Source organism: Pseudorasbora parva, chromosome 20 (genome assembly GCF_024679245.1).
Source record: "Pseudorasbora parva isolate DD20220531a chromosome 20, ASM2467924v1, whole genome shotgun sequence".
NCBI lineage: Eukaryota > Metazoa > Chordata > Actinopteri > Cypriniformes > Gobionidae > Pseudorasbora > Pseudorasbora parva.
Window position 1 is genome coordinate 37281789 of NC_090191.1, and position 12447 is coordinate 37294235.

Consider the following 12447-nt stretch of genomic DNA (forward strand, 5'->3'; position numbering starts at 1 on the left):
GCTTCCACTCAGAAGCTAAATGGGAATGGGAATGGATACACTTACAAAAGTAGTCACTTGGGCATTACCCTTTCAAATGGTACTAATATGCACCCTTTAGGGGTAAATAAGATACAAAGGTAGATCTTTTGATAGGGTACCACCCCAGTCACAGCTTTTGTACCTTTTTTCCCTGGGAGTGTATGATGGTTTAGGTGTTCATGTTCAGCCTGTTGTATCAAAGCAGGAGTGCTGGTCTCTATCATACAACTTAGGTTGGAATGGTTTCAAATTTTAGTTGTAGGATCAATCCCCTTTGGCTGTCTCGTCCTGCACAGCGTACTTTTCTCCACTGTGGTGTGTTTTTTGGCCTCAGGCTGACCGATAGCTTTGTGTGTTATCACTCTGAAGCTCCACCCTCAGGTGATGAACTTGTAACAGTAGTTTGTGAGTACAGCTGTCTGTCATACTGTCAGGACTGTTTGTTTTCTGTGTGGTCACTCTTGTGTTGGACCCCTGAGTCTTGAAAATGAAGTGCAAATGCTGGCATCAGCGATAAAAGTTTATACTGTATTAAGTATTAATATACTTAATAATAAAAGTGCTGAGGCCTTGGGTATAAAGATCCCCCCACTAGAAGTTAGCCAATGTTAATTTGTCCTGAATTTAAGTGGTTACATATTAGTAACTTGGTGGTTACAAACATTATATCTTACCTGAGCGCATTTTGACTGAGCAGTGTTTTATAGTGTGATCACATTTAACGTTGTACGGCCAATTTCCGTGAAAAATCCTATCAGTTGGAATCCACGTGATCTGGATTTTTGTGTGAGGGCAAAAGATTTTCCAACGCAGATTTCCCGTCAGGTTCAGTACATTATGTGAATTCGCTTTATTGAGCAACTGACAGCTGCTTGGTTTGACAGTGACTTCTGCTTCATATATCGCTACACTATTGCAATAGACAAATCTTTTTTTAAAGTTGTATTTAATTTAGGGTGTTCACAGTTGGCACATTTGGTTAGATTAACACGGTGTGATTCCTCTGTTAGTGTGGTTCGTTTTAAATAAGTGTGAACGCTGCCATCCGAACCCTGGTGTGAGCACCAAACAAGTAGAGCCAACTCAAATTAAACTCTTTCAAAAAAAAAATCACTTTTATGAGAATGTACAACTTTTTTCTCAAAACTGACACATTTTAAGTAATCTGATTTGTTTCATTGTTTTGAGTTTTATGAACTTTTTCTTTTAACAAGGGGTTGTAACAACTTGTTTCTTCTAACTTAAATTTATCTGACGCTTTTTCCCAGCATGCTTTGCCATGACACTCAAAAAGGGCCGTTAAATGTGAAGAATTTTTTTTTGTGTGTAACCAATTTGCAAGATGCCATTTATTAAATGAAATACAGAGCTTCCACCACTAAAAATGTAAGATTACATGATATTTGTCATTTTAATGTATGAATTAGCTTACTAAAATATTTAGTAAGCTAATTCACTTACTAAACTTGCTAGTAATTTGATTAAAATGTATGATTACAAAATGTTAAGGATTTTAAGTTCTGCTTGCTTAAATGTCTTAACTTAAATTTAAGGCAACCGTTTCCCTTATTTTTTATTTTTGCCTACTTATTCAGGTACGGTGTGCGGTTCAAATAATATATTATTGCAAAATGGACCTAAAACATGTAAACGATCCAAAAACAGGAAAATGAGACCCTAAAAATGACAAAATGCTCACGTTGCACACGTTGGTTTTCTCTCATCTAAGTCGCGATGTTGCCCATTATACTTCTGTACAGGCATCAGAGCCATATCTTCTTGCAGCAGATCTGTGTGTGTGTGTGTGTGTGTGTGTGTGTGTGTGTGTGTGTGTGTGTGTGTGTGTGTGTGTGTGTGTGTGTGTGTGTGTGTGTGTGTGTGTGTGTGTGTGTGTGTGTGTGTGTGTGTGTGTGTGTGTGTGTGTGTGTGTGTGTGTGTGTGTGTGTGTGTGTGTGTGTGTGTGTGTGTGTGTGTGTGAGAGAGAGACGGAAGGATTCCTGTTACTGTTTTGACTAATTTACATATTTTCTAAGCTCTTCACAAGTTCTCAGCTGGTCAAAATACCATCATTTGCAGGCTACGCACGTACAACTAATAACTTTTGATATATTGTATATTTGGATATTCATACAATAATATATTCTGGGGACCATGAAACTTTTGTGAAAATGATCAAAAGTGCTGGTGTTGACTAGGAACTTAAAAAACCCAAAACACTGGCAAGTTAATAAAAGTGGCAATAACCTGAAAAATAAAGTACAAAAATATATGTTAGTGGACATTTTGTGTTTGTGTAAGAAAAGTAGACAAAAGTGCTGAAATGTTTTTCAGTCAATAAGCATGGACTGTTTTTAATTTTTAATGCCTGATTATGTAGTAGTCTGTTGGTGATTGTTTCACTCTGAAAATCAACATCGAAAAGGAGCATCTCTGAAATAGTTTCATCTCTCTGAACAGAACGGGATCCATCTGCAGCAGTGGGCCGGTGTGTTTCGGGGTGGATGTGGCTAAGCAGGGGGTCTCTTCATATCTTTGAGTCTAATATCTGTAGGAAATGTCAATCCCAGTGCTTTAGGGTTGAGAGATTTGCTTGAAGTGTAGGGGTGAAGATTAGAGACAATACAAGACATACAGGACATACCTTTCCACCAGAGAGGATGTGTGGTGCACTGCATTCTCTGATAAATGGTTTGTTGATATTGCTATCGATCTGACATTTGTGTCTGATCGGGGTCTACTCCATTTTATAGGCCTGTAGGAGGTGGTCAGACTTACCTCTGCTTGTCCTTGGATTCAGTTGATTGCCATTTTAATATGATAGCCAGTTCAGATTCAGTGCCTTCTTTAGGTTTTCTTTAGTGAACTGTTAAAGAGAGTAAACGATCAAACTGAAGATTTAAGATGAGTTAGATCTCAGCTTTGTCCTGTCAAAGGTTTTTATACCTCTTCACTTTGAGTTAAAGGCTGGCTGATAAATCGTATTGATTTTCATGTGGCTTTTCTTGATCTTTAGAAGTGATTTCACAAGAACTACATGAACCTATCAAAAAGTCTGCTTATTATATGAATTTTATTCTATATTTTTACACTTTTATTTTTAGTTTTGTTGCTTTTTTACAGAACAAACAGGACAACAACAATAATGGGAAATAAAAAAACAACATCAACTGAATATTTGAGGGACAAATCATTTGACAAGTAATAAATTTACATTTCTGCATTTGGCATTGTATTTTATCCAAAGCGACTTACATTGCATTCAAGGCACACATTTTACATTATTGTCAGTTCTTGCTTTCCCTGGGAATCGAACCCATGACCTTGGCATTGCTAGCACCACGCTCTACTGGTTGAGCTACAGGAAAGCTCTGCAGCATGATAATGTAAAAAAAAAGAGCACTGCTGTTTTGAAATTAACAGCTTAATACCGTTTTTTTCAGCTACAGTAGACAACTGTAATTTAACAGTTAACAGTTAAAACTACAGTTGTCTACTATAGCTGAAAAAAAAACGGTATTAAGCTCTTAATTTCAAAAACAGCAGTGCTCTGTATTTTTACATTATCTTGCTGGCAACCACCGAGATTACCGTTTTTTTACAGGGAAACTTTTTACAGTGTATCTTTGTTTCTACATCGGTCCCTTCTGTCTCTGTCTCTGTCTCTTTCTCTCACTCTCTTTTCCAAACGTGCACACAACAGAGATAGCAGCAGCCAGAGGAGACTAATGAATAATGCAGAGTCCTGTCTCTGTGGTGCCATTAGAAACTTGCGAATATAGAGTCAATATTTACAGAGTAATACAGCCATCAGTGTCTCTTTCTGTATGTGTGTATAATTCAAAGCTTCTTACTGATGACCATCATTCACTTTTTCATCAGACTGTGTGTGTGTGTGCTCGTGCGTGGTGTGTGTGTCTGTGTGTGCACTGTATGAACGTTATGTGTCTGAAATTTGCTGGTTTTGTTGTGACAGAAGCAGGTGTTTTCTAAAAACATAGTGTACTTTTCTTTTATGTAAATTAGTTTATCATTGTTAAAGGAAATTGACAGCACACATTCTGTCTCGTATCACAAGTTCATGGAGAGGCACCTGTTGCTGTTTCCAGACAAAAACATGCACAAAATATGAATAGTATTATCCTCGCTGTCGCCGTATTCATACCTGCCTAAATCAAACCATCCTCTGTTACACCATATTTAAGGCTGTAATGTTTTCCTACAGTGTTAGGGGAAAAGGGCTCCAGTAACAGTGCTGTTGTCTGCGGTCCGGTCATATTCATGTCTGTTCTTAAATTCATGCCCTCTGGCCTTTCCCAACGCCTTCTGTTACCTTCTCCTTGTTCCAGCGTAGCTCTTGTAAACTGTCTATTTGGTCCTCTCTGAGATAGACGGGACTATCTCCTCTGGGACTTGTTGTTCAGTGTGGTTGGAGAGAGTGTGACCTGTATTTACCCGGGTCTCTAGAGAGCTGCACCAGGTGGAAGTAATAGCCGTCTGTCTTTAGAGCGCTAAAACTCTCCCACCCCCAGAGATTCAGTGTCCCGAGTAGATCCTTACAGCTGATGTAGTGTTTTGAGAAATCTCTGCAGGAGTCATACAAGGTTGAACAGAGTTATTAATTTGATCATTTATTCGTTTTGTGACTAGATGAGAGTATCACAGTCTGCCATGCCATGGTTGTTTAAACCAAGGTGTCTATCTATCTATCTATCTATCTATCTATCTATCTATCTATCTATCTATCTATCTATCTATCTATCTATCTATCTATCTATCTATCTATCTATCTATCTATCTATCTATCTATCTATCTATCTATCTATCTATCTATCTATCTATCTATCTATCTATCTATCTATCTATCTATCTATCTATCTATCTATCTATCTATCTATCTATCTATCTATCTATCTATCTATCTATCTATCTATCTATCTATCTATCTATCTATCTATCTATCTATCTATCTATCTATCTATCTATCTATCTATCTATCTAATCATATATTTTTTAGTGCCTTATTTCTTTATTATATTTTTATGGCATTTAAAATTTAGGTTTTTATTTATTTTACTTTTATTTCGGATATATTTGTAGTTTGTTTATTTTTTATGTGTTCTTTTATTTTTAAAATGTTTTCATCATAATTATTTATTTAGGTTTATTTAGGCGTTTTATTTTAATTAATTATTTGTTTGTTTCTATGTATTTATTTATTCACATTTATTCATTTAGCAGACACTTTATTCAAAGTGACTTATTACTTTGTTTGTTTGTTTGTTTGTTTGTTTTATATTTGTTTATGTGTTTTTGTTTATATTTGTTTTCATTTGTCTTGTTTTTTTTAGTTTTGGCAACACTTTATTTTAAGGGGTCTCTGTTACACATGTGCTTACTATAATCTTTAACAGTAAATTATGCATAATTACAAACAGCTAACCCTAATTATAAAGTAAGTACATGTGAATTACTGTTAATCAGTACCTATTTATATAATTATACTGTAATAAGGGCACCTAAAAATAGTGTTTTTAATTAAATCGACAGACCTAATATATTGTATTATGTCATTTATCAGTTTATGTCACATATCATAGCAAATATAGCCAAAATTGCAGTGTTGCTTGCTAGTATGTTGAAAGAGACATTATTTACACCGACTTTATCTCTTCTTCATTTGATTAAACTGCAGCATTTCCAGATGACCATCCAGGCCCTCCAGGATGAGCTGCGTATCCAGAGAGATCTGAACCAGCTGTTCCAGCAGGACTCCAGTGTTCGCCCCGGCGAGCCCCTGACTGCCGAGCTGACCGAGGAGAACTTCCAGCGGCTGCACGGCGAGCATGAGCGGCAGGCCAAGGAACTCTTCCTCCTGAGGAAGACTCTGGAGGAGATGGAGCTGCGCATCGACACACAGAAACAGACGCTCTGCGCCAGAGACGAGTCCATCAAGAAGCTCCTGGAGATGCTGCAGAGCAAAGGGCTGTCGGCCAAGGCCTGCGAGGAGGACCACGAGCGCACGCGGAGGCTGGCCGATGCCGAGATGCATATCCATCACCTGGAAAGCCTCCTGGAGCAGAGGGAGAAGGAAACGTCCTTGCTGAGGGAGGTGAGTGAACCATCAAACAGCGCTAACATATGACATATGTCACCTAGTACCTCAACAACATGTTGTGGATTGAATTACAGTAAATGCACAAATTGAACAGCTGCTCTGGAAAAAGATGCCTGGTCATTTTTCAAGAGATGATGATGATGATTCACAAATGCTGGCTAGGACTCCCAATTATGGTGATGATGAATCAAGGGCTCTAGATTAGTCATTTTAAACTACACCGGACGAGCGAGCTTATCAAGAGAGCGAGTGAGAGGGAAATCTGTTACAAATTGAAGGCATTGAACATTTGTTGCTATAGAAACGGGATAGACCGAAAAGAACATTGATGAAAGGAGACACAGATGTTGCTGAGTGCAAAAACTGTTAATGTGGCGGAAGACGCATTCATCACATTCAGTTTAGTAGTTTATCTCAAGGAGGGATCTGAATGATGTTTATTCAAGTTCAACAGAAATTTCTCAGTCCGATTCTGTTGTATAATAGAGCAGTTTATAATCCTTAACATGGAAGAGAATTCGCTTTTGAGTCAAGGGATCCCGTGGGAGTTTCCAATAGGCTTTTAACATAGTGATTTTTGATTTATGAGGCTATTCAACCATACCTTAAAGTTGCTAATAATGGCACAATTTTTGGATTAAAATATCTGAACCACTAGGAAAATTGTATATATTTTGCTAACTTGTCTATTTACATTATCCCAAATGTTTCCAAGAATGTTTAATTCCAGAAAAATAAGGTATGATCAGTGACATCATACCTGTGTTGCCCTCGATTTTGTAGAAACCATGGAAACAACAAAGACACTTTAATATATTATGTTTTATTAGACAAGGGAACAACTGTTTGCAGACATTTATAGACAGAAAACTAATTATTGTACAGTAATACGGTATTTTCTTCATCATACAATGTTTTAAAATCAATTGCATGCCATTTAGCAACACACCAGCCATCCAGCATTTATTAATATTATATTCTAATATTGATCTACTTTACTGTACTGTGCAACAAGTGTCTCATAGCAGCCGCGGAGCGAATGCACAGAGTAATGTTATAACATAATTTTCAACACACTCAGATGTTTCTAATATGATCACCAGCACAGTTACCCAACATACACATGACCGGAAGAAATGGAAGCGCCGACTGTGGCATAATAAGTTCAACAGCAAAAGACTATATAGGGTGCCTTTAAAGGGATATTGATATATCATGATATCATCATTTACTCGCCCTCAGGTTGTTAGAAACTTGTATGAGTTTCTTTCTTCTGACGAACACAGAAGATATTTTAAAGAATGTTGGTAACCAGACAGTTGATGGTAGCTATTGACTTTCATAGCAAGAGAAAAAATATAATGGAAGTCAATGGCTTTGCAATGGTTTGTAACAATCTCAGAATGAGATTCAATGCTGTCAGGAGACCGTTATAGTGGTTTAGGTAGTTATGAAAGGAGTTCTCTCTGGCATTCTCACTCTGTATTTCTGTCAGGCATCTTCTGAGACAGCCAATAGCAGAACTTTGGCAACAGTGACATCGAGTGGCCAGTTAAAGAAATTTCACTATCATATCTCACTATGGCTGCGTCCAAAAGCTTAGGCAGCTGACTTATTGCCTCGCTGCCCTTTTAGGCAATGACTTTGCAGACAGCGTTTGCACACAAAGGGACCTCACAAAACTGATTTCAGTCCTCTTGTATCAGCGTACCGGTTTAATGATCTACACGGCTAAACAGAGGGAGCTTTGGTGAAAACAAAGGAATACTTAATTACAGCTATACTAATTTCTTGCTAGAAATTACATTAAAACTGGATAGCTTTGGTCAAAAATGTGCATTTACTGAGCACACAAATGGAGGACTCAGTCGCAGGAGAAATGGGCTTTTACAACCCCAAGGGGAACACAAGACTTGACTTGAACTTGACTTGACACAAGGAGCAGGGAAATATGAAGCACATATGATGGGTAACAAACGACGACGATCCAGCACAGAACTGCAAACACAAGGAGAGTCAATAGGGAAGCAAACTAAAGAGGGCAACGAGGGAAGGCAGGTGGGGCAAATTAACCAATGATCAGAAAACAAGATGGGCGGGGTTACACAATGGACAGGAGAGCACATGGCACAAGGGACGTTTCTCAATACCAAGTATGTGAACTTCTGACTTGGTAGTTCAGACTTGCCAAGTTCGACTCAGGAGAATGAACACAAGTCTGGTGATTCTGGAAATTGAGCAGCAGCGTTCTTGATAGCATCACTCAGCTTGCTCTGGCTACTCTAGTTTTAGTATGTATGTATGTATATTTTAGGCTACAATAAAACAAAATAGGTCATAAAACACCACTCTGCTTCTTTTTATTTTCATTCATTCTTAAATATATTAATAGCCACACAAATGTGATTCAGGCAACGCATACCTTGATTGTCTTCACTTTATGTATAACAAAACAACATAAAAAAACACAACCCTGCCTCTTTACGTTTACATGTAAAAAAATAAAATAAACTTTAATATGTTGTTTAGACAATAAGTGTGCAAATATATGATTATCTTCACTGTAATAAAATTAAATATGACAGACAACACAACCCTGTCTCTTTTTGTTAAATCTTGTTTTAATGATCAAAAATAGCCATTATAATAAAAATATAAGTAAAAAAAATAAAGCAAACAATTCAGTTAAACATACACAGTCAGTGCTAGTAGGCCACAACGGTGAAGTTAAATAGCCTAAATATATAAAGTTATGAAACTTCACTCTGCCCTCACCCAAAAGATTTGCCAGGGAACAAATTATAAATTCATGAGACCAAAGATTGCCCGTTAGATCTACACAAGACGAATTATATCTCATGATTAACCACTACAGAGACATCAGAGCCAGCGGCAAACGTCAAAAGGACTAGCCGAGGACGGCTGCTCTCGGCGGGGAGCGCTGAGAGCCTGCTGATTGACTGGATCTCAACTCCACAAATGCCAGATAAAATGTTCAATTAGGCGCTCTCTTTATAAATAAACCACAGATTTCAGCAGTAGAACAATTTCTCATCCGCTATTGATGCTTGTTGGTTGGTGCGAGATTCATTCTGGGATGCCTGTCTGTCTCAAGTCTGCTCAAGCCACCTCTCAATGCATCTTCGATAAAGGGGGCGGATCAAGGACATGTCCAGGGATTTGAACTGTTCTTGGCTAGATGTGAACTTTGAATTGTAACAGGACTTGGGCAATGACTGATGACGTCCACGAGAACACAAGTACAAACAAGAACGTTAACAGGCTAATTAAACATTTGGGATGCACATGGCGGCAGAAAACCTGATCGCCTCGGCTAGAATTACTTACATATTACATTAATATGGTAGGCCATATTAGATGCTATTTTCAAAATGTTACACATACACATACAATATGTGTTACAAATACACATATTACAACATTTTGTCACCCAATGACGAAATGAAAGGGCCAAGCATCCAGTGGCTCGGGATATATAATTACCTGATCGACACTCCAAGTGTATATACTATTTAGAATTGCATTCCGATTCTGACATACAAAGGCACAACAAAAAATATTTTTCTCTTATTCTGTGAATTCTGCGCATTTTCCTCCACTTGTTACGCTATTTTTCTGCAGTCACTATGCGCACGTAGCTGCAAGTGATGCAACTGTGACGTCCCCTGACAGGATCCAGCAGGAATGGTTGTAACTTTAGCTGTGGTAAGCAGATCTGGCAACCCAGATGCCGAAACACTACTGACTTCGTAATTGGTCGATTAGGTGGAGGGCGGAGCTTCAGGCCAAAACACAACATGTCAACATCAGTTGAGGGCTGCAACAACAACTTTTAAATGACAATATCCTGGCCGGACTACTTTTGTCAGTGATATAAGTATTTGAAAATAACATGATTTCTCAATGTCTAGTGACATATCAGGGCCATTTTATGAATCATTGAAAAACATTTCTTCATGGGCGTCGGAAGCAAATAAAAAGTGGGTGTTTTTTTTTTTTTTTTTTAGTAACGTTAGATGCCATTTACATTAAATAAAAATATACTGCCGTTTACAAAAGGATTAATTGGGCCAAACAAAATGACGGAAATCACTAAGTTTTTAACATGGCTATAGTGCAGGGGGGTAAGACACATGGCAAAATGCAAATCAATCAGAGGTTCACCTTTTGCCACACTTGCTCCACTCCCGTTTCCCATCACAAATCAGATTGGAAAGGCATTTATTTTTAGTTAAAATGTAAAAATATTAGAAAAGTGGAAATTAAGCTCCTAACGTGTTTAATAACGAGTGTTTATCGATTAGGGTTGGGTCAACAGACATGCTAAATTAAAGACGATAAAAGTCCAATATCATGGTGGGCCATAAAAGCAGATGGGTCTTGTCCCACCCACACACAACGGTTCCGACGCCCATGCATTTCTTTCATACAGTTTCTTTAACATTTATCTATTCTCAAACTAAGCTCATGCTGAACTTGTCACTATGATGGTAAAAAACATGAATATTCTTGCACAAAAACATTATATAACATTTAATTTTAGCATGTACTCTCCTTTTCGCGTGCCATGGCAAAGAATGCTGGGAAATAGAAATCCCAGCCCAGTTTCAGTTAAATTTAATTTCCTCTAAATAAAAAAAAAAAAAAAAAAACAGGCTCATAAAACATAAAACAAAACAGTGAAATATTTCAGATTACTTAACATGTTTTGAGAACTCTCTTTATCAGAAAAAAATCTGATAAAATACAGTATTAAATTTTAGATATATTATTACATTACAGGTCCTTCTAAAAAAAAAAAATAGCATATGTTATAAAAGTTCATTACTTTCATATATTTTAGATTCATTGCACACCAACTGAAATATTTCAGGTCTTTTATTGTTTTAATAGGGATGATTTTGGCAAACAGATCATGAAAACCCAAAATTCCTATCTCATATTTCATCCGACCAATCAAAGAAAAGTGTTTTAAATACAAAAAAAGTCAATCTTCAAATAATTATGTTATTTGAGTTATGCACTCAATACTTGGTGGGGAATCCTTTTGCAGAAATGACTGCTTCAATGCGGCGTGGCATGGAGGCGATCAGCCTGTGGCACTGCTGAGGTGTTCTGGAGGCCCAGGATGCTTCGATAGCGGCCTTAAAGGGGGGGTGAAACACTCAGTTTCAGTCAATCTCATGTCAATCTTGAGTACCTATAGAGTAGTATTGCATCCTTCATATCTCCGAAAAGTCTTTAGTTTTATCATATTTATAAAAGAAATATAGGCTGTACCGAGTCTTTCCGGAAAAAACCGAGCGCCTGGAGGTGTATCGTGTGGGCGGAGCTAAAGAATGACAAGAGCGCAAAGCGATGACGTCCTCAAGCGTGGAGAAACCCATCTATCTCAGCTAATACAGATAATGATCCACAATCAAATCTGAGGGAGAAATAAATTGAACAGGAGAAACGGCAACAGCAGGACGTCTCTGTGGTATGTAAGTTACTGTATTTAATGGCCTCTCCACATTTCTGTGTGTTTACTCGCAGTGTATGAGGACATGATTCGGTTTATGGACTATTGTATGCGACTAGACCTTAGAAGTAGCAAGCAAAACGGTTTTGCACGTCAGAATACTGTAACGTTATACAGAGAACAACAATGGAGTAACCGTTAGCGCATTTGAATGACGAAGCACGCGATCGTGTCGTTTACTGATGTTTACTCATGCGACGGTAGCCAATAGCAGAGACATTTGAAGCAGTTTAAGTTAACTCACCGTCGAAGCTTTATCGCTGGGACCGCTCCGTCAGAAACACACTTCTTTGGTATGATTTGGTAAAGTCCTGTGACAGCAGTGGCGTGTAAATCCATTTTGAGACGCAACTGAAACGATGTTGTCAAGTTTCCCGTCATTTCTGCGTTCAAATCGGTTCAAATGCAGCGCTGCCTTCCCGGAATGCTGTGCTGAAGAGTTGAAGTCGCTCGACGTCACCCATAGGAATAAAGTGGAGCGCGGCGCCACGGACGACTGGATCTGCAGCTGAGAGACTGTTTACAGCGTGCTCTAGTCACGCGCGCGCGCACCCTACCGGGAGAAGAGCCCGTACGGCCCATACAAGGACCTTCCGCTCTTATTAACGTCAAATAGACCCATACTCGAAAAAAACTCGCCGAAACTTGTGAGAAACCGGAAGGAGTATTTTTGACACAGAAATACTCCATCAAACGTCCAACATTAGTTTTTGAAACTTTGTCTATGTTTAGGATGGGAATCCAAGTCTTTAACAGTGTAAAAAGCTCA

General features: G+C 38.1%; 1 protein-coding gene across 10 annotated transcripts in view; it reads left to right on the forward strand.

The window, feature by feature from the left end:
• Positions 1-12447, forward strand: part of erc1b (ELKS/RAB6-interacting/CAST family member 1b) — a 225045-nt gene that overhangs the window by 30196 nt on the left and 182402 nt on the right. For all 10 annotated transcript variants that reach the window (XM_067428496.1, XM_067428498.1, XM_067428488.1 and 7 more), the window contains exon 3: positions 5714-6130. In XM_067428496.1, coding sequence (XP_067284597.1) covers positions 5714-6130 — 417 coding nt within the window. The remainder of the gene's footprint in view (positions 1-5713; positions 6131-12447) is intronic.